A 23,601-nucleotide genomic window follows, 5' to 3' on the forward strand; every position below is an offset into this window, starting at 1 on the left:
CCCACCCATGGAGTTCTCATGGACCCTTTGAAGGTCATCTGTGTCCAGTGTTTTATGTTTGGTCTGAAATATTGCACAGCACCTCCAGCTCAAAGTGTGAGACCCTATATCCTGTCACTAGGGCAAGTGACATGGGACTTGCAGTGAGAGAAAGCGTCATTCAGTTGACCAACAAGGGCTGTTTTCTCAGTAGTCATTTGTCTTTGAAACATGAATCGGGAATGACACTGCTCAGATGTTGAAAGCAGATTAGACCACAGCTGATCATAGCATGGCTGCAGGCTTCTTGGAGTGTTTCTGGCACTGTTATATATATATTTAATCTAAATTTAATTTATTATAGATATTTAATCTCTTTAAGATGTAATAATGCTTTCTGAGAAGTGAGGAATGCAGATAAAAAGACAAAGTCTACTAATACAGAGATGCCTTAAATGACTTAATTCAATGAAAGTAGAGAAGAGAATATATTATCTAAAAATAATGATGATATTTGGAATTGTTTCTGATCACAAATGTTTGGGGTAAAAAACAATTCGTCTGTAATGTTTTTGAGGCAGTGGTTTTCTGAGAGAAAATTATTTACACTTTTAATCAGGTGAGCTTCATGCTAATTAATTTTCAGATGGCATTTGGTTAATGATATTTTATGTTTTGTTCCTCCTTCCCTTACCCTTTCTGAAGGCTCTTTGATGTGTGACCAATTTGTGGAGTGTAAAGGACATGAAAATTAGCATCTTGATGCAGTAATCTGGAGCTGAGGCAGATCATATCTTAATAGGAACATCAAATCAGCGTGAAAGGTGCATACAACACTAAGGGGAAGATGGTCACTTGGATTACTGGTGCTTGATCTTGAAAAAAGCCAAGTACTCTGGGCTAGCTTCACAGAAGCATGTAATTGGACTCTTTCTTTGAACATGAGTGGGTTCATCATCCTAATTTATCCTGTGATCAATTGGTATGGTGAGGTGGGCATGATCATTGCCTTAGAGCCTGTTGCCCTGTTGCCTGTTTCATTGTTGAACATGTATTTCTTTTTGTAGGTATGTGTTTGTCATCCTGTTTTATGATGAAGGATAGAAAATAAAAACAACTAACACAACAGCATACAAAAATGAAAAGGTGACTATTCCTTGGTAGATGTTTAACCTATGTCTTTTAAGTGAAGTCACTCATTTACCCATTGTTTGGAGCAGTAACAACCACTCCTCTAGCACCTGCCCACCTAACACATGTAAAGGTAATGAGTTCCAAAGCTGCTAGATTCATTGTCTGAATTGAGTGCATGGCTCGTGAAGGGTGGATGAAGGTTGGCCAGAGTGCCATCTGGCCCTGTCAGAGAAAGGAAGAAAAAGCAGCTAAAGGGGCTGGAAGCCCTTTACACTAAATAGACATTAATTAGCTAGTAATACCACCCAGGCACTGCTTTATGAGGCAATAATAACCTAGTTCCTGAGAGGGAAGAAGAAAAAGGCTGAATGCCAAGTGTTTTAACTCAACCACAAGAATCAGATCATTGCCCAGGAAATCAGTGTGACTGTACAGACATTACAAGTTTTGTTGTTGTTGTTGTTTTTTGTTTTTAAGAGACATTTTCATGTGGTACAAGGTGAAAAGAGCATTTGGGATACAAGCTTGCATGCAGAAAGGAAAAGGAATGCTCATCTAGTGAAAGTTAGGAAAATATAAAGAGTTCACTTACATTTGAATGTATTGTGCAGGAGCTGCCTAGTGATAGTGAACATTTAAAGGCTGGTGAAGGATAGAAAAATTCAAGTGTTTCCCCAAAACTCTTGCACTGGAAAACTCCGCATCAGCTCTTAAACAGTCAAAGAAGTCTGTCCTGGTGAGTTTTGATAGTAAAATCTGAATTAATTTTCTGGTTCAGATTTAGTTTACAGGCTAAAGTCATAAGAGTAAAATGCATATTTGTGTACAACTGTACAAATGACTCTTCTATTGTTTAAAGTCCACGGTGAGGCTACATGAGTAGTGATTGCTTTCAGTGAAACCTTATTTGAGTGATGGTATAGATCATATCTCACTTTCACTGTACGCTCATGTAGTCCTCATAACAGAATTAGAACATAATGAAATGCAGTGTCTGTTTGTGCTCAGTTCCATTTCCTTTTTCTTCTGTTGTCTAGATACTTTTACAAATAGCTTGTCAGGCATCATTCTTATTACCTTAAGATGGAACATGAAAAAGGTGTGCTTAAATCAGCTCTCCACCTCTTGCTAGGATAGTGATATTAAAAATGGAGAGTGTTAGTGAAAGGAAAGATGAGGACTAAAAGAAAAGGAAAAATATTGTAAAGAGAACTGAGAATGGTTCAGGGAAAGGTACATGTGGGTTAAATAGGAAAGTACTTTGAAGAATGCAAAAAAAAATGTAATTATAAGAATGTAGCAAATGGATAAGAAATTGTTTGAGTGAAAGCAAGTTCCCTCAGTAAGACTGAGCAGTAAAAATTGATGTATCTGAATGTGGGGTCTGGTCCTGTATTTTGAAAGCTCTCACTACTGTCAGTGTGGTGCAGTCACAATAGCTAAAATCTTGCCTAAATTCCTGGTGGAAGCTAAAATTTATTCATCATTAGGATATCTTTTCTTCAGTTGCTGTTGTAAATCTTCCATTGCCCCCATTTCTGGAGACTTTCCTGACAAAGAAGGCACCTGTTAATTGTTCTATGTTCTTGCACCCAGACATGGTGAATAGTGAATTTCAAGTACTTTATGCTCCTGATGTGAATATTTATTCTCTCCATATACTTCAATATTTTTGCCTTCTTCATTGTCTCTGGAGATTTTCAGTTGGAAAAAAGGAACAATTATTGCTTTCCTTTGGAATTCTTCCGTGATGATAGGTGCCTGTGGTTCTGAGAAGAAATATTCCTGCCCTTTCACATCCTTTAAAAAACTTACTATGTAACAATGGAAATCCAACAGAATTGTGGCATTACTTGAATAATTTGTTTTGAAGCTTCATTTCTTTCCATCAAGATATTTTTTTTTTCATCCTGACAAACAGCAAGGCTCTTAAAATGGTGGAATTTGCCTTACAAAAAGGAGTGTGTTTTCTCTGTGACATCCCTATGTTTTTAAAATCAAGCCCTGCCTGAAATAGCTTGAATCTCTTATTTTCTTTGTATAATCAGTTCAGTTAAGTTATTCTCAAAAACAGGATAGTTATTTTTATTTTGTGGTACAGTCAATGTATATAAGAACAATCTAGAACTGTGTATAAGAACTGTGGATAGAAATACTTCCCAGTAAAATTCGTACTCCTTCCAGATTGACAGCAAATAAAAATCTTGCTTAGTGAAGTGCTGCTTTGTAGCCTGCGGGATTTCAAAAGTTTCTTTAAGGACACCTGCTGCTGCTGGTATCCATTACTATCTGGAAGCTAATTTGATTGTCCAGCTCTTAGTTTTTCCAGAAGAAATTTTCTTTTTCCTTCAAGTGCTGCTTGTACAGCAAGCTTGATCATATCCAGCTGTAGATACAGGGTATAGATGAATTTCTTAAATGGCATGTCACGAAACTGGAAATAAGACTTACACCTGGACAAACATTAATTCATAAGTTAGTCTTGAGCCTCTCCCACCTTGTTAATTAATTCATGTCCACTTTCCCTGGGAAATGTATCTAGTTGTAGTGATACTCATCCCTATCATAGTCAGGGTGAGGAATTCCTAGACATGTCTGAATACAGTCAACTATACCTTGACCAAACTGCAGAAGAAAAGAACACAGTTTAGAGAGAAAAGCAATGCTTAAAATCATGGGGGATGGAGAGGAATATTATCAGCAAAATATCTTTCCAAAGACTGGCCCACAAAATATATGTTTTTGGTGTATCCCGAGTGTATCTCACACAGACGACGCATGTGAGGCTAAACCTGAGAAGAGTCATTTTCAACTCAGGATTCAAGAGGCTTTGCACGACCTTGGCCATGATGTTACCAATTTGGTGACAGTTCTGGGCATGAGAAAATCGTGGCATTTTGCTCTGACATCTGAAGATACAGATACAGGACTAGGGAACTTGTTACCACATATCTTCCCTGCTATATCAGGGGATGAACCATACCTCTACAGTTATTGCACCCACTAGATCTGAGAGAACTCCACAAACAGTGAAAATCAGATGATTCTGAAAATTGTTTAATATGAACTTTTAGCAACTTCTGCTGTCTCTGTTAAGTGATTGAATCCATGGAAGACCTTCTTTAATCACCACTTCTCCTATTAATTAATAAGATTTTGATGTCACTACTGCCAAAATTTAGCTTTATCTACAGAGAACTTGTGCTGTGTAGAAAAACATGTTTTTTACTTACTAAAATGTCTTCAACAGCCATTAGTATTTGGTACTTACAGAACCTAGACACATCATCCTGACAACCCCTTTCCCAGGAATACTGAGCTTTAGGACATTGTCTTTTGCTTCTGCTCTTGTTAGGTGTAATTAGAGAAGGAAGAAACTAGAATTTGATTTTGATTTGCATGTATATGACCTTATTTGTACATGTGAGTGCAATGCAAATAGTGCTTATTTTTTCTTCCAGAATTAAGTCTCCAGCCTGTGCTGTTGAGATGCTGAATTGCTAAGGGGTTTCAACAACAGCAGGCACATCTGAAGAGGTGGGTTTGTGTTTCTGCCCCTTCAGTATGTGATAGAAATAGAGTACATCCTGTACTGTATCCTGTAGGATGTTTTTTCCTCTCGTCAGTACTTATTATCAAATAATTCTATTATTCAGGATGTAGATCCCCAGAGTGGATGGGGTGGGCTTTGAGCTTCCTCTATTCCCGCCCACCTGCCCCTGAGCCCTCAGAATGAGGGCTCTTAATGATTTTGTAGCATCTCAACTGAGATGCTGAGGATATTCACCCTGCTGACATGTTATTTTGGCAGACAATGACATGCAAAATGTTCCTATGCACCATGAGACTACAAATTGGCTTCTTAGAGAGATCTTGCTTCTAGGCTGGCAAGCCACTTTCCGAAAGAGAAATGCAAGCAGTCCAGTTCTCTTCTTCTTATATAACTTGAAGCAACAGAATACGCAGGTGCTTGACAAAGGGACCTACTTACTGGATGTTGAGAAAGTCAACTGCTATCTAGCTTGAAAACACTTACCAAATATTTCCAGTAGATAAGGCAAGGGAAATGAGTTTTCAAAGTGGAATGGAAGATTTGGAGTGTATTTAAAGGATGAAATTGATGTTGACAGAGTACAGATAGCTGGGTGCCTCAGTTTTAAATTGTTTACCATAACAGCTATAAATCTGTTTTTGCTCTCTGGCTGACTGCTAAGGCCAAAGTAGAAAAGTTCTTTCTTTTTTCTTTTTTCTTTTTTTTTTTTCTCTTTTCTCATTACAACTCTTTCTCCCCACCCCCCCCACCCCCATTTTTTTTTTTTCTTCCATTCTTGCTTGCTTAGTTTAGCCCCTGGAGTGAGAAGCAAAATCCATGCTGAGAAGTAAAGCAGCTGTATAGCATGGAAGACAGGGGAACATATCAAGGCAGTCACTTCTTGTACAATTGTTTTCTGTTTGGCTGGGTAAAAAAAAATGACATCTGATAATTTGATCTTTAAGGCCTACTGCTTTCCTGCAAATGTCAGGCATGTGGTAACTGTAACTGGCAAGAGATGGGTAGAGGAGAGAGTGGAGCTGATGATGCCACTGTGGGATATGAATATCCCTCTCTTTGGCTTTATGGAGTGGAAATAGCAGACCCAGGGCCCCCAGTGACATTACAGGCACTGGAAGAAGGGCTAGCTGGGTTTACTTGTGTAATACAGGATGATTGACAGAAAGGGAGCCTGTATTCTTCTGGGCTTGCTCTAAGTACTCTGATAAATATAGGATAAATATCCTCCGGCATTGCAAGCTTCCAGTCCAATAAACACTGGAAAAGAAGTGAACCTTGTTGTCTTAGGTAACATGTATGTGTGTATTTGTGTATACTTGTTCTTTATTTGTAAGAGTTTAAGTAAGACCAAAAAAAAAAACCCAACAAAACCCACCAACATCCAGGTCTTAGTTTTCTGAGCATTTCAGAGGAGCAGCAAGCTTGTGTCCCTGTTCTCTGTCCCTGCCATAAGGATCAGCCATCTGTTTGGAGAGGAGACCAGTTCTTAATGTGCTCTCATTCAGTACTAAGCTTTATCAAAGCCAAGGCTAATAAGCTTTTAGAGCTTCAGGGCACGGGTATGATGCATAGTCCTGTACATATGTAACACATGCATTTAAATACATAGCGTGTCCAATCTTTCACACTAGGACATCTCATAATTTGAATTCAGACTGTATTTATTGATTTCCTATTCATATTCTTAAGTTCTGGCTTAACAGGCTTGCAAAAAGAATAGAAACATAATATTGTAAAACAAACAAAATAAAACAAAAACAACAAAAAAAAAACCAACCAAACCAAAAAGCTGCTCTAAATCATCACACAGAAGCACTACTTTGAGTTGACTGTGTTACACTCCTAAAAGTTAAACTTTTGCCAACTTTCTCTAACTCTTTAGATATCTACATGTTTTAATTTCAGCTGTGCCTGGAAACTGGAAAGGCAAGTGTCAAAATACTATGCAGAAAAAGTTAGAGGCTAAGCACAGTCATGTGAAAATAGGTCATTGTTTGAGGTTTGCAATTTAGTGTTTTGGACATACAAATTCAGAGTATTTTGATGAGGCTGAGAGCAATATTTTGACATGAATATTCACTTGACTCTTGAACTAAAAGTGATTTTTTTTCACTAGGGCTTGTTGAAAAACATTTTGGTGATCTGTTTTTGCTTGATGTAGTTGTGTGTGTGTGTTGGAGGTTTATTTCTGTGGAAAAATGTTGCTTTGTGGAAAAAGAAACTACTTGTGACTATGGCCTAGGTTTAGCACGCTTGGGCTGGGGAGAGACTCTGGTTTGTCTGGGAATTGCTGAGGATGAGGAAGCCCTTTCTCTAGATTGGGTGTCTTGGCATTACTGCACTTATTCTTCCATGTCTTGGGTGCATGTTCTAGGTCCCTGGCTGCAGGCTTATATGTCACGATGTAGAAGACACTGTCTGTTCTTGAATAGCCTCATGAAGGGTATCTTGGGCAAGAGGAGAAAATTCTGACATCTGGAAAACATTCAAGGTGAGAGGGAGAAAAGTTGTCCCTGCTTGCCTGCTGCCCCTCTGTGCTGGGAAAGGAGCACTAAAACCCGCAGCTTTGTCTCAGGAGCTGAGACTGAGTGAGCATTTAGCAGTTCTGGCACAGCGGTGTGTGTTTGGGAGGGAAATACATGAGGAGCGGAGCTGTAGCACATAGCCTTGCTGCGGTTCCTGGCAGCGTCGATGCCCATGAGCAAGCAGACACAGATGGACCTGGCTAAATTATGCCAAGAGCTGAAACCAGAGAGCCAGAGGTGGCTTAGAGCCAGTATAACCCTGACTCCTAGATTCTTGTTTCTCTGCCAGGCCTCTAAAAGTGTAGCACAAAACCATATATGAAACTCCCATTACAAAGTTTTATTCTTCATTATTTATCCCATAGCAGGAGTGCAAAGAGCTCAGCAATTCTGCTCTGCCTGGGATTATAGAAAGACCTGTGCGTTATGTGCATTAAATGAAGTGATTTTTTTTTCTTTTTTTTTAAATTAATGGTAAACAATTGAGGTTTCCTTGATGCTTAGCACTTGTGAAAATCAGGCCACTTATTTATGAACATTATTGCAAGAACCTTTTTCTAAAGGATTCCTATGTTTCAGTCTCCCTTCTCCCAAAACCACTAAAGGCAATTTACCGGGAGTCACTGGTTTGCTTTGTGGTAACAAACACACCACTTAGGGCAGTTTCTAAGTTGTTTAGAAACCAAAGCTGCCCTGAGATTATTTGGATGGTGTCTCAGGATACCAAGCTGCTGTTGTGCTTTGCCTTTATCCAACCTCAGGGCAAAACTGGGGATGTGACTTCTTAATCAGGGTATACCTAGTGTGCCAGCAGTGTGGCTGGCATGGCTTTGCAGTTACCAAAAACCATTGTTTCTTTGTGTTAAACAAAAAGTTAAAGTCACAAAAAGATGACATTTGGGTTATTCTTTTCCTGAGAAATGTAAAAGTACACAGATTGGTTACTGAGAAAAGAAGTCAGATGTTTTGCTACTTGCTTGCTCTTAACGTTTTTTATTTTTTTATTTTTTAATTTCACGTAGGAAGTTAAGGCGGTGCTTATATCCAGCAGCCAGTTCCTTAACAGTCTGTCATTACAACTGAATATTGCATGATCTCTGTAGATCTCACTTTATTTTTTTAGGGTTAGTACCACACCAGCCACTGCCTTTCTTTTGCCTCTCCTCCTCCAGTCTCTACCCCCCTCCCCCCCCCCGGATTTGTTCAACAATTGTCAGAGTAGGCCAGTGAAAATTTTAAATATTTAGTTCAAGTCTGGAAATGGAAGAATACCTATTCAAAGAGGCTTGGATCAGCCTTCTTAAAACTGAATGTCTTATATTCCCCTGAGATACCTTGGTGTCATGTGGTGGTGAGAGAAACAGGACCCAAGTATTAAAACAAAACAAACGAACAAAAAAATCACCTGGATCACCCTACAGTGATCATGCTGGTCGTTTGGAAATGCCTTCTTCTCCATGGATGCAACACAGCTTTCTTAAGTTACGTTTGGACAGTGATTCCAAGGTAAAGCATTCTATTCTGATATGAACGTTAGAACATCCTTCCCTTCCCTTCCCTTCCCTTCCCTTCCCTTCCCTTCCCTTCCCTTCCCTTCCCTTCCCTTCCCTTCCCTTCCCTTCCCTTCCCTTCCCTTCCCTTCCCTTCCCTTCCCTTCCCTTCCCTTCCCTTCCCTTCCCTTCCCTTCCCTTCCCTTCCCTTCCCTTCCCACTTGGGTTAACATTTTGTTCTGAGAATTTTTTATTCCTTTGTCAAGCAGCAATTCCCAGGACACTCCTCTGGGTGTCAGTACAATTTCAGGTATGGCAGCATTGTGGTGCTCCACACCTTCATTCAAAGTATTTTACAGTGGACAGAGAAATACAGTAAATGCTAAGAGGTAAAAATATGGCTAGTAGTGAGACAAGATATAGAATGTTTAAGGGACAGATATGTCTGAGACACAATAAGGAATACATCGGAGCTCTCTTCATTTTCATAAGAAGCACCAGACTACACTCCTGCATGTTGGGCTGCTCATGAACAGCCTGAGGCAGCAGTTTATGTGCAGGTATAGACTGAGGCTGCAGGAAGAAGCTACAGAGACACCAGAAAAAATGGTATGCTGATCTTTGTCTTTATCAGAATTAGAAAAAAATTAGACTCTCCAGGCTGTTGGTACCGATTAACAGGGTATGTCTGAACAGATTTCTGCAAACTAATAAAACACTTGTATGGAATTTTTTAGATTTGGGGAGCATTGCTGGTCAGCTTTTTCCCTCGTGTGAGAGACAGTGTTGCCATTGCCTGTGAGAAATATTTGAGAGAAAAGAATGACAGGAAAGCTGGGATAATAGTAGAAGAAAGCCTTGTAGAGAGATTTATAAGATTGCTGAAAAAAATAGGTTGGAAAGGACCTCTGAAGGTCATCTAATGCACACCCCTGCTTGAAATAAGTCCAGTTATAGATGAAGATGTTCAAAGCATTGTCCAGCTGAGTTTTGAATGTCTGCAAGGCTGGAGATTCAACAGTCTCTTTGCACAACCTGTTCCCCTCTTTGGTCATCTGCATGATAACTTTTTTTTTTCCCTATTATCCAGTCTGAATTTCCCATGTTTCAACTTGTGACTGTTGTTTTTCATCCTGTTTTTCCTCCTCCTTCTTACTTCAAGAATGCTCTGGCTTCTTTATACCTTCCCATTAGATAGCTGAAGCCAGCAAAAAGATTCCCCCCGAGCCTTCTCTTCTTTTACTGAATGACTCCAGCTCCCTCAGCCACTCCTCATATGCCCTCACCATCTTTGTGATACTCACTCCAGTTTGTCAATGTCTGTCTTGTTCTGGGAAGCTCCAGACTAAGCACAATACACCTGATGCAGTCTCACAAGTACTGAGTAGAGGGGAAAAGTCCTTTCCATCTACCTTACGCCTATGCTCTTGCAAGTACAGCGCAGTGTACAGTTGGCCTCCACTGTCATGAGATCACGCTGTTGATTGACATTCAATTTGTGGTCAGCTAACATCATACGCCCTTTTCTGAAAAGCTATTTTCCAGCTGATAGGCCCCTAGCCTGCCTTTTCGCATGGGTTTGCATCTGCCTTTGTTGGACTTGCTAACCCATTCCTCCAGCCTGGCAGGGTCATTCAGAATTGGGCATGTGTAGGTTGAAAGTGGAAAGATGGGGAAGCTCTCAGTAATTCCTAGACTTGTATTTTCCATTAAATGCCATCGAAGAAAATAGTGGTGTCCAGGCTGAACACTATATTTAACTCTTATTGCGCCTCTCCAAGTAGGAGATGATGAGGGAGCAGGAAAGCAAGCAGTTCTGCTTTTCTGCCAGTAAGACACAAGGAACCATCTGCAGCAAGGGCTGCAGGGAACTTGCCAGTCCCAGAGGGATTGATGCAGAGTGGTGAATGAGGGTGTTTCTTCACCTTTATTTGAAAAATACTTAATGTGCTAAAACTTTTCTTTCATTACAATTGGAGAATATGCGAATAAGTGCCACAGGGATGCCACTGTCAGTTCCAAAGAGATGTACGCAAAAAATGAGGAGGAGTGGATTTAATCTAAAAGCTTTTCCCCTCTGTTGCTCACAGGCAGGTATTGTCAGAGTGAATGAGAAAGTTTGCAGAAATACATTGCTTTAGCATGGAAAAAGAGGAATGGTCATAAAACCCAGCAGAACTGCTGCGCATGGATTGTTATTTGGCCTTTAAATTCTAAATGGCTGGTTTTAAATAGACCTGGTGCAGATGGTTTCTGCTACAGGTTTATTGATTAAAATAGCTGCTTTACATCAGCTCTGGGTTTGTTTCTCCAGAGGCTTTTGTCTTCATGAATAATGTACCCAGTTCCTGAAATTTTGTTAGAATTCATCTGCTGGAGGCTGGCTGTGTTTCTCTAGGTTCTTAAGCCTTGGTTGACTAGGCTCTAAAATGTGACAGTCCCTGCCCTGCCTTCCTTGGAAATGAACATTCCCTCTTCCATCCCTCTAGTGCTGAATAAATCTTGTGCTTGCACATTGGAGAGTGCACTGGGAAACAGCTGCAAGTGTTTGGCTGTTTGGGGAAGGCTTGCATGATGCTGAAGGCTGTCTTGACTATACTGGGGATTAGAGTTTTGCCAGCAATTGATCCCAAGCCTGTAAGAGTGGAATGATTCCAGTGTACTTTGGATCAGACCCTGAACTCTGAAGTACAGTGCTGTTTTAGGTGGGCACATCTCATGCCTTCAGTACCATAAGTCTTCCGATTTCCTGGAAGCATCTCATGAATGTATGATTAGGGGGCTTTTTACATTGTTATTCAGGCTTTTTTGTGCGTTGCTAAATATTTACTGGGAGAGCTTTATGCATCTCATGTACGAACAGGAAGTACTGCTTTGTTTGCTTAAGGAATGGTGGAGCAGGCAAAGTGCAGCTTCCATTGCAGACCGAGGCTTGCAAGTGCTGATATCTCTTCTGAGCAGAACTTGCTACTCTGCAACAGGAAGAGAATGCCATTGCAGGACCTGTAGCAAAAGGAGGGGTACAAACAGCATGTAAAGAAAATGGAGGTGGTAACATGCTTTCCGTCCTCCTCTCTTCTCATCCGCTTTCTTATCATCACAGTAAAATTTGTCTAGCTACTCACTAAAGGAATAGCTCTTCATAAAGCTTCTGCCAACTCAGGGCAGGGGAGAAGTCAAATCATTACCTTTTTGTGAAAATGTTAGAAATTGGGCTTCCCTTTCACACTTAAGTTTGTGAAAGTTCATTGTTGGTAGAAAAATGTCACAGTTCTGAAAATGTAGCCAGCCATAGACATTCTATCCTTTTTACTCTCTTTTGCAGAAGGATGGGGTGGTGGGGTGATGAGCCTAAAAGCTAATTTTGGCAGCACTGTTAATTTTCTGCAAGTTACATTTCCAGAAGGTAAGAGCACAAACAAGTAACTGTTGCTATGAAAAAAATAAGCAATTCTGTTCTGAAATGGCTAAGATAAGGATATTGCAGTGCCTGACCCCTTTCCTGTTTTTTGTTTGTGTGTTTTTGTTTGTTGTTTTTTTTTTTTTTAAAAAAAAAGCAAATGGAAGTTTCTTCTCGATTCCATTTGGCAAAGTGTATTTATCCAGGTAGGGGCACACATCTTGACAGCATATTAGTTCTGAAATATCACTGACTTTTCTCTACTTTTTTAAGACATGGAAGTTGTGGGAATGATAACTTGACTCTTTATGACTGTAAAACAACTAAAATCATACTCAGAGGGCAGCTGCCAGAGGTCAGCTAGATGTTTACTATGTGGACATTAGCAGCTGAGAATCCACCCTTCTCAGGACACCCATTTGGTGACCATTGCTGCCACGGTATATCCCTCACACTTCTTAAAGAACTGAAAGAAAGATGTGTGACCGGAAATATGAGCATCCACCAGATTTTTTGCTGTCAGGCAAGCCCCCTGTGACTGTGGAGTGAGTGGATGTGGTTTAGAGCAGGTCATTAGGCTTCCTTTCTTTCCTTCCTCCCTGTCATAAGCATGGGATAGCCCAGACAGTGCATGAAGTGCCCAGCACTATCAGCCTGGACTCTAAAAGGACTCAGCAGCCTCACTTCCTTATGCTATAGTTACAAGCAAGACTCCCCTTGGCGTAGGCCAGTGCTTGAATGCTTTGGAAAAATCTCTCCTCCTGCTTAAATGCATGGCCTGAAATTGTAGGAGAGTGTTGAAAGTCTGCTCTATTCTTTGCCAAAATACTCTTTCTGTGAGTAGTGGAATAAAGGAAGCCTAGTTTATTGTGGTTCATCCTTTGGTATCACACCTTGTGGAAGCTCTTGTTGAGGCTTTCCTGTGGCTGAGATATTCAGAACCTCTCTTTGTGTCTTCACAGCTACCTCAGAAAGTTTGAGCTCATGCTATTGCATTTCCTTGTGAAGCAGTAATTGGCTCTCTGCCCCCTCTGTTAACGATGGATTAAATCAGCCAACTGGCTCAAATTTTATTAGGTTGAGGCAGAGATATACACACATAATCAGAGCACCTTGGTGTGTGCATGAACCTTATTTTCTCAGGATACCAGCCTATGGAAAAGATGTTTGATGAAGCTTTTCAAATGAAAACACTGCTAGTAGCGACAGTAGTACCTGTTAGATTACTCACTGTTTAACCACTAAGTTCAAGGAATGCAAAAAAGGATCAGAAGATCTACTACATGGGATTAGTATTTTGTAAAATACAGTCTAATTTTGGGCACATTAAATGTGCACAAACATATTTTTCATTTCTCACTTCAATGTTTTAATGGATATAGTCATGCTATTGCGATAGTATCTCTTCTTTATTTTTTAAGGAGCAAGTGACATCTGGTTTACCATACATAATGATGATCTAAATTATAGGATAATCCAACTGTTTAGTTTATTTTATTGTTTCACATTAAGATCTAAAAGGTGATGAAACTGTGCAATTAAGAAATGAAACGAAGGAATAAACTCCTCTGATACTGTGGGATACTGTGTTAGAAATGGGTCTAGTGTCAGGATATGTGAGCTAAGGACCCTGGCATGACTCCTGCATGTAAAAATATCTTTAAGAGTCTAAACATTACACCTTTTGATATGGCCCATTCTGCATGGTGTAACCTTGTAGAAAAATCTGTGTTTTGAGTTTTGACCCTCATAAGGGCTTCTGCTGAGGCTTGGCTTGCTGATTAAAGCTGTGAGAGTCCTAGTGATGCCTACTAATCCTCTGGGTTACCTGCATTCCTACCATATTTCCAGAGACATGGCTGAAGTTGAAGGGCATAGCTGGTTTGGTTGGCAACAGAGCAGGAAACATAGTTATGATGTGTAGCAGTAGTGAGAGGATTTAATGGGAGTAGTAGATTAATTAATTCTGATCCATACAGATACATTGGCTTCTAGCACAGTCAGAATCTTAATTAGGTAATCACATTTTTCCTTTCACAGTGACCGTTGCTCCGGCCATGCTGTAACTCTTTCATCTCTTTCTCTGCAATTTTATTTTTTAAAAATAAAATTCTGCATACCTCATTAGGAAAGCTTATTTTTTTTCTTTCCATCTTTTCTTTCCATCTTTTCTTTCCATCCACATATGTGCATATCTGTTTCTGATGTCCTATGATCCTTCAACCTTACCTTTCAAAACCCTGTTATGGAATAAGATCAAGACTCCTTCCCCAGCTCCTCTGTTCCTCTAAATCCAGGATTTCCAACCCTTTGCTTTCTCTCTATCCCCCACTGACTCAGTTAAATATATGTATTTTCTTTTCCCTTTTGTTCCTTGTGTACTTTATTTTCCCTTCTCCCTTCTCTAGGTGATTTTCAGATGCCAGCTTTGATCTGTTTGTTGACAACTCTAACATTTTTAAATTTTTAGTAATTTGTTAGTTTTGTACATTGGTGCAGAATTAAATATATCTTGGAAAGGAAGCATGAGTTGTTCCATTCACTGCAGGAATAAACTTCTTGTTACGTGTGTGGGAAGACTATATGTGCAGTTGAAAATCGTCAGGGAGGCACTGAGGCAATGGTCCAATCCACTGTGTTGTCAAGCTGAGTCTCGATGACCAAGGCATATCCCAGATTTCGCTGTACAATTAGCTCCATTTTTGTGAGCCAAGCTACTGCAGCAAAGGCAAAAATGAAGGGCCAATAGTTTGCACCTCTTTATGTTCTTTTTGCCATGGATGTTGGGCAATACGATGAGGAGTGAGTTCTTTAGTGAGAGGAACTGTGATACAGATCCCTGAAATTCAGTGGGGACCTTCTGTTTATCAGCTGGAGCACTGAGATGTCCCTCATGTTTTATAACCCCTTGCTCTTGGAGTATTGCCAGAGGCTTAAGTCACTGGTAGGGTATCCTCTAACTCTTGTGTTGGTGCTGTTGAGTTTATTTTTACGGCATTTACATCTGTCCAGAGAGTGCTGTTTTTTTTTCTTTGTCCATTTCTGTTGCCTTTGTGAAAGCAGCTTTGGCTTATTATTATTATGAATTCATTAATTATGAGTAGTAAGAGAAATGGCCTCCTTAGTAACTGCTATTTCCTCTAAGGCTATTATTTCCTCCACCACCTCTAGCCATGAGGTTTCCTCCTGGCTCGCACTTAATTATGGTCCCTTTGATAATCTCTGGGGGATCGGGACTTTCTCAACAGTAACATCAGCTATTTTTGACAGTAACAGTAGTAGGTAAGTTCTTTGCCATGTATCCAAAAGAAACTATTGGCTTGAGTGCTTAATAGTGAGACCATGGTCTTATGAACATGATTCAATATGGCCACTCCGGTCTGCAGGACCTGCTGCTAGAGAATGTCTTTGCATTTTTCTGCACATTTTTTGTTAGCTGCCTTCCAGTCCTTCCTTCTAACTAAGCCCAAGAATAAAACCTTTCAATTCCTCCATATCCAATTCCCCACAGTACGATTTGAACATTCTTTGTGACCTTTTCATGCCAAAGTTTGATTGGACTTTTTTTTTTTTTTTTTTTTTTTATTTCAGGTCACCAGTCTCTTCAGAAGATCAAGGTAAGATCTGTTTTATGTATACAAATAACATTAAAAATGAGATTAATGACCAGCTAGGAAACTGTTTTAACACAGTTATGTTGGGCAAAAATGACTTTATAAAAATGAAAGTTCAATGTTGCTCAAATGTTCACACCTAGACATGAAGTTGTTTGTTTAGCTGGACCTGGCAGAAGCTAATGCTGTGCTGAGTTATTTGTAAAATGAAACTTGCTTAAGCAACCTGAACCATTGAAAGTGTTTGCAATTTATTCACATGACTGCATAGAGAATCTATGGAAAGTTATGTGTGGACTTAAAGGACAATACATGGTTTTAGTGAAGATGAGCTGATCTCTTATGGCTCCCAGGACAGCACTTTTGTAACAGAGGAGAGTGGATTATGCTTTAAAGGCTTGAACCTAAGTTATCTTGGGTTACCTCAAAAATCAAATTGGTAGCAGGGTATGGAATTTAGCACAGCTAGGAGCTTCTACATGTGAAAATATCATTGCTTGAGTAGCAAGAATCATAGAGATTTTCAGGTTTCAAGAGTTGCAGGTTATGGTAATGTGCTTGTTCTGAAGAAGGCTGAAGGATTTAATCTTTCCCTATGGACTAAAGAGGAAGAATGCAGTGACTAGCTGGTTAATAACTTGACCAACTTAGGTTCTTAGAGCTAGGTTGTACATATATCCCTTCAGAGGACATTAAAGTATGGTGGCGTTGATACTGAAGTCCAGAGGCATACTGCAAGTCAGGAGGGAATCACACTGGCAGAGTTGCACAAGGAATGGGGAAAAAAAAAAAAACAAAAGGAGACTGAAACTGAGAGGGGAAAGTTCATTATGTAGCTCTGAATCTGTAATATTATTTTGGACTGCAAAAGAAACATTTTTTTTTTCTGGCATCCAAATTATATGCAGTTACAAAATCAGCAAAATTTCCAGACAATACAATAAGCATTATTCAAGAAAGGTCCAGATGTGAAATAGCAAAGACAATTGCATATGAGGATGTAAGGGGAGTCTGAGCCTGGAAATGTGTGGAGTGCTACACAAGTGAGCAATAAAAATACTACTTGAGGTTTTGTGGGACTTAGGAGATGCTACAGAGTGTAACTGATGTATGTTTGCTTGGAGTGGGGGGTTACTAGTTAGGTATTGACCTGCATTGTCCTTGGCTTCAACCAAGACCTTTTTAATCCAGTATAGTGGCTGTCAAACATACCATCATTAATAAATTCTCTTCTATCTCCTTGACATGTTATTTCTTAGTAAAGAAAGCTATAGAAATGGACAAAGAAGTTAGACCAAAGATCCATCTAGTCCATTCCTACTGCCTGATAGCGGTGGATCCCCTGACAAGAGCAGAATGGCAGATGCATGCAGTTTGACTTTGCTGCTCACTTTACTTCCAGTGATTTGCAGCACACAGACTTTCTGAGCGAAAGGTAGCTTTCTTATTTAATAGTTCATCTGCTTTTTAGCACGACTATATCTTTTTAATACAAAGTACTAGAGACTTGTGAGATGTTAACAGTATTTACCATTTCTCTAGCCCTCAGAATAAATTTGGAAACATTACAGTTTATTATACTGTTTCAAGATCAGGACTTAATCTTCTTCTTAGTGGATAAGCTTGTTAGCGATAGACTGCTCTTGCTTTTTCATTTCCCTTCTATTTATTCTATTGCTTCATTATTTATCTATTAATGGAGCAACAGACAATGTAGATTGTATTTCCCACTATATCTTTAAACCTCAGTATTTTCTACTATCATAATGCATTCCTTCTTCCCAGTATTTTTATACTGTTCTATTCTTTCTCAAAATCTTCCTGTTTTTCATCTACCATCTGCTGCCAGGGTCTGGCTTTTCAGGCTTGATAAACATTTCAGAGTAGCCTCCTCTTTCTCACTCTTCCCTTTCTGCTATAAGAAACTTTCTCTGAAGTGCAGGATGAAAGGCCAGTGTCTCCTTGACCAATTACTGATGGGATAGTGCTAGTTATTCGAATTTTTATGTTTCATGACTGTGACATATCTGGCTAGATTTGTCAAACATTTAAATATGTAAGAACGTCTCTCAGACACAAAAGATTTCCCATGCCCCAATGATTTTTTCAGAAAGAGAGGTCCAGTACCTTGGATTTCCTCTGCCCTGCTGTGCCACATGCAGACCATGGTAAATGAGCACAATACCAAAAGGAAAACATGACAGATGTGCTACAGCACAAGCTGATTTGAGCCTAGGTGCTTCTCAGCCCACTTCAAGCATAACTGAGGAAGCATTTCAAATTAGTCTTTGATCTGAAATCTATCTAAGCACAAAATGAGCTAATCCACGACAGAGCTGAAAATTTCTCTCTGAACTGTCTGCCTTTTACAGTGTTTATGCACACTTCTATTGGCATATTTTTCTTGGAGTAGGGATCCAAGAATCAGTATTAGGACTTTTATTTTCATTATTAACCAGTACTCAACTGTGTGCCTATTCAACATGTTAAACATTTATAAGTTGATTTATAAGCCAGTATTGCTTTGGGGTGTACAGTGTGTTAAAATCCAACCATAGAATAATCTATCTCAATGGCATCACTTTCTTTCAGCTGTTTTTCCCTATTACGAGGCACCTTTCTAGTGCTGGTTTACTGATGGTGTGATGTGTTGGCCATTACCGAGAAAAGACACTTTCTCTGTTGTGTTGGATCTTTTACATTAACTTCCCATTTGGTTCTTCCTGGCCTTTGTTTTTTTCTTCTTTAATCTTCAGTACTTTTTCTTTTCTTTCTTTTTTTTTTTCCCTACTGTTTCTGTGTTTTTCTTTCCCATCATCCTTGTCTTCCTTTTCAAATGTCTCTTTCTCCTTGTCCATGATCTTCTGGTTGCATTGTGAACAGGTTCTTGCATTGTGCTCCTCTCTTAGGTTTCTCAATGTTCAGTGTTCAGCACCTGCTTCCCGTGTTAGTTGTAAGCAGTAGTTTCAGCATCTGTAGTGTAGTAACAGAGTTGCTACCAGAATTAGCATCTTATGTGAGTGTCACTTCCATTAATCCCTGACAGGACAACGCATTGTGCTGTACTGAGGAGAGGGTGAGGATAAAGCACCATCTGTCTGGGACTGGGCATCTATTGAACAATTGTAACAGTGCACAATGCTCCTTGTTGTGGACACGTGGTAAAGGCACCTTTATCAGCTACAAAACAGAACCACTTTAATTGCCACAGAAAGGGAAACAGTGCTAATAGAAAATCCCAAGCCTCAAAAGCAAACAAACAAAATCTCTTAAAGATTTTGAGAAGGTTTTGTCTTTGTCTTTGGTACAGGTATTTAGGAAATGAGCATTTAAAGAATGAAATTCATCTACTTTCTTTTTAAAACAAAACAAAACACCAAAACACAAAAAGACCAGATAGAAAAGCTAACCCCAAATTCCCTAATTGTCTGACAAATGGAACTAAGTAAAATTCAAAGCATAGTAGGTTAGAGAGGAGCTTAGGGTGGAAGCCCACGAAACTGAGCTTTTTGCCTTTTCTTCTAGCAGATGAGCTTTATGTTGCATCAGCATAATTTCTAGCAAGCTCTGCTATGTTAAACTTAATATCTTTTTACTGCATTAGATTCCAAATTCATGAGGGAGTAGGGCACAAGTGAGAAATTAAGGCAAGAGACAAATATATTCAAAGGAGATATTTTGGAGACAGTCGGTTATTACATTGTCATAATATGACACAATGGGTGAAGATGAAGAGTGATTTTCTTCTTGAAAAAAAAAAAAGAGACACCCAAAGATCTCTCAGATTCTGTCAGGAAATGCTTTTATGATAGTAATCCAGTCTGGATATCTTATCCTTAGGAGGCGTTTCTGCATGGCCAGGGGTACATTAGAAGTGAAGGGGCAGGGGTGGGGTTAAATGGTGACCTTCAAATTAACATTTTTAAAGGAATTTTCCACAGGGATTGCTTGCATAATTTCAGACTGGAAGCTTGGGGTGGGAGATACAAGTCTGTCTCTGGATGACCCTCTGGGTGAAAAGAGCTGCTGTATGAATTATAAGGAAGGGAGTGATCAAGTGTGTGTATAGAAGGTGGTGGCATCTCCATTCCATACAGCAAAATGCTTTGCTGACCAATATGAACTTCTCCCTTTGAGGCAGGATGTGCTGTGCATTATGGTGTGTACTCCAGTACTGTCTGCCCCATTAAGAAGTCTGAACCTGTGGAAAAAGGAGAAGACTCTGGGAGTCTCAGAAAAGAACATGAGCTGAGAACACTTGCTGGCACATGGGGATTTCCCTTTCTCCCTGGAAGCCTTAGGAAGCTGGCCTTCACACCGTCAATATCCTTTCTTATTTTTGGAGTTACTGACCACTAATTTTGCTAGTCATAGTCTGCAAAAGAACAGTCTTTCCAGGAGTTTTTCGTGTTTTTTATTTTTTAAATATCCTGCTATCCTGAATAAAAGGAAGAGCAGATAACTCCAGAGGAACCTAAACCTCTCAGTGCTGGTAGAATCATCAAAAAAAAAAAAAAAAAGGCACCTCTCTTTTATACACCATATTCCATCAAAAGAGAGTGATGGTTTTGCACAGCTCCAACTGAGAAGCTATATTCTTCAGAGTGATGTTGCAGCCATTTACCTAGCAACATATTAAGATGTCTTGGAATGCTTTCACTGAGCAAATCAGACAGTGCTGGGGGGGATGGGGGGGGGGTCCTGACTGCAGGTATTTATTTTGATTAATTAGCCACTTTGGGAAGAAAGCCCTCCTGGACAGTGTTTTGAAAGTCTGTCTGTGGCCAGCTGAGCCAACAGTTGTGTGGGGATCTGCTCTGAATTTGTTCATTCACTTCTCAGCTCAGCAGAGAGTGGGATCGATGTAGAGCCATGGCACCTAGAGCAAGAGAAAGTGTCCTGTCAAACCACTCCTCTAGGGATGAGGGAGATCCTCTTAGTCTGAAATCTTTAAAAGGTGCCCACACCCCAGCTCCTGTTATATCTAAGCAGGCTGAGGGATCAGTAGGCAGCTGGGAGGGAGAGGTTTGGCAGATGTAGACATCTGAATGACTAGTAGAGGAAAACTGGGAAATGTTTCTTTCCAGATGGCCACTGTCTTTATTCCTTTCCTCTTAGAAGGAAGTAGGAGCAATGAAAGTGTTGTCTGGATCAGGGCACCTGTTTTCAAGCAGAAGCCCTGGGTAACCTTGCAATGTACTTCACTCCTGGTTTTTGTTTCTGGTGGAGGCAGTGATGCTGTTTGTGATTGGATAACCGTATTAATGTAAAAGAGGAAAACAATTCCCTCCACCCACCCAAGACCTCCTCCAGCAAATAAATGCTTGAATTGACTTTCAGATTATTAGTCCTGTTATGAAGACCTATTTGCTGAAGATGAGTTACTTAGATATTCCTAGGCAAAGGCACTTCAGCCAGCCTTGCAGGGGCAAAAACCTGAAGGGATTGCAATGGGAGTGCCTGTGATAGGAATGGTCCACCAAGTTAGGGAAGGGGGAGGGATAGCATGGATAGCATGACCCACACTGTTCCTTTTTTGTTACCCTTTCTTATTTTTAAATAAAAAAATAAATCACTGCTTAATCATTTTACCTAGAACTCCCTTCCTGCCAAAGTAATACAACTCTACTGATAAAGTGGCTGCATTAGTCAGCCAAAGTCTCCCTGCCCAGTGTTCTTGCTTGATCAGAGACATTTTCTTCCACCACATCACTCCTGAAAATGACAGTAATTGTTCCTGTCTTGGCTTAAAAATAAAAATGGTGGATGGGAAAAAGAAAAAAAAAAAAAAAGTCATGATGCCTGCCAGATGGTACTTAGTTTATCTGCAACTGCTCTTTGGTTTTTTGGACCATTTATAAAGGAAGTCCTTTTTCCTTATGGTCATCCTTTCCCTTTGTAAAACTGATTGAAATGGTCTTGCAGGAAAAGTTCAGCATTAGGGTTTGAATACTTCCATTCCTAACTTTCAATTGCACTCTTAGCTCAGCACCAATGCCACATAAACAGTTCAGGGTGGACTCTAATTGGCATCAAATTACCTTTAAACTAGGCTGACAGTGCAAATGGGGCCTTAAAGACAGCTTGAGTGTAATTTACATCTGCTTGAAAGCCTCTTTATCCTTCCAGAGTTTTATGAAGGAACTTCTGTGTAAGTGAGAATTTGGCCTTTCTTTTCCTTCAGCAAGCCTGTGTGTGGTTATTTTTTTTCCCCTCTCTAAACAGTGTTTTGATACTGTGTGCTGTTTAAATCTAAAATTCTTAAAAGGAAAAGGTTTTTAATGCATATTTATAACCACCTAAGTAATGGATGGTTTTTGCATGATTTTTTTTTTATTTCCAAACAGCTGCAGTTAAAACTGTGTCAGTTCTCTCCTTTGGCTTTGCACAGGATGTGGTACTTTTGTAGCTAAAGGACAACCCAAAATGTTTAGAAGGACTTTCTAACTCTTTGTGCAATCCTAGAAATAAATGTTACTGAAGTATGACTTATTCAGGTGTCCAGCATGCTTCAAAGGTGTCTCTTAAACCACAGGAGACGGTATGCTTATGCACACGTTTTTCCTTATGATGGATTAGCTGGAGATGCTGTGTGAAGGCCTTCATAATATTCCCCTTGCTGAATAGTTGTCAGACTTCTGTCTGGCTGCTGTTCAGCTGATGTGCTTTTGAGCTTTTGGTTGCAGCAGGTTGCTGCATTGTGTTTTCTTGGTCTCTTGGGAAGATTTTGAACTCTCAGGCTCTTTATCTGGTTTTCTTTCATGGAAATAGTGCCTCACAGCACTGCTCTCGTGAGCTACCTAGACCAGCGCTGAAACTCTCAGATTCTCTAAGAAGCCTAAGCCTTTCCCAAAGCTGAAATCCTGTGGGGAAATCTTGTTTACCATCAGTTTCTTTTGGGTACTGTATAGTGGCAGCAAACAGATACGTTTTGTAAAGTTTCAAAATCAATCAATCTTTGCTGTAGTCAGCATGAGAAACACTGTGTCCTAGGCAAGAAATCACTAAATTCTATATATTTTTCCTGTCTTCTTTCCATCATGGTTTTTAAACAGTCTTTAGGCTGAGGTATAACTCCTCTAGGAAGTCAAGAAACCTTTGCCTCTTCCCAATGCCCATGCCACAGTGCTCCTTCGGTAAGGACTAAACTTTTCAAAAGGGATAGTGAGAGGTTTTTTTTTTTTTTAATTATTATTATTTTTAGTTATAAATACCTTTAAAAGCTGATGTCTCTTTGGGCTTACAGGCAATCAAATTCCCTGCCAAAATATCCCGTTTGGTTATAATGGAGCTTCTTTCTCAAGTATTGAAACGTGAGGCTGGTATGGTAACCATCTTTTTGCTCAGCATCAAAATTGTCAGAGTTCAAAAACGACAGAAAAATATTCTTCTGCTTGGTGCAAGATTTTTTTTTTTCCTGCTGCAATATATGAGCTTTAGTTCAATGTGAAGGTAAAAATCAGCATAAAAAGAAAACAAGATCAAGGTTATCGCCTGACAGATATACCCAAGAGTCTTGCTATGAAACACCATTACTCAGCTTTATGTTCAGGCAGATTCCTGTGGCAGATTTTACAGTGTGTTCTCATGAAAGCAGGCATTTTTTGCCTGAACACAGCTTTTCCTATATGCAGCGGTAAGAAAAAAAAATCATTCTGTTGTGCACCAGTGTAATAATAGGTTCCAATGTCACTGGGCATCCCTTACTAGGGCTTGGTGCAGGTTTTTGGCCCAGCTATGAAAATTTTGTTGTAAGAATCAGACAGCTGCTTAATGCAAAGTCCTGTTTCAGTGAATATAGAAGTTATTTTCTTGTGCAGAAGTTCAAGCAAGTCTTTCTAGTGGACATTTTGCTTTGTTGTGGACATTTTTGTTTGCTAGTCTTTTGACTCTCATACCCATGTAG

General features: G+C 39.7%; 1 protein-coding gene across 1 annotated transcript in view; it reads left to right on the forward strand.

Moving 5' to 3' along the window:
• DGKI (diacylglycerol kinase iota) overlaps positions 1 to 23,601 on the forward strand; it is a 118,659-nt gene that overhangs the window by 76,711 nt on the left and 18,347 nt on the right. Inside the window, exon 23 of the mRNA XM_035568556.1 lies at positions 15,673 to 15,698. Coding sequence (XP_035424449.1) covers positions 15,673 to 15,698 — 26 coding nt within the window. The remainder of the gene's footprint in view (positions 1 to 15,672; positions 15,699 to 23,601) is intronic.

This window comes from Cygnus atratus, chromosome 1 (genome assembly GCF_013377495.2).
Source record: "Cygnus atratus isolate AKBS03 ecotype Queensland, Australia chromosome 1, CAtr_DNAZoo_HiC_assembly, whole genome shotgun sequence".
NCBI classification, from domain to species: domain Eukaryota; kingdom Metazoa; phylum Chordata; class Aves; order Anseriformes; family Anatidae; genus Cygnus; species Cygnus atratus.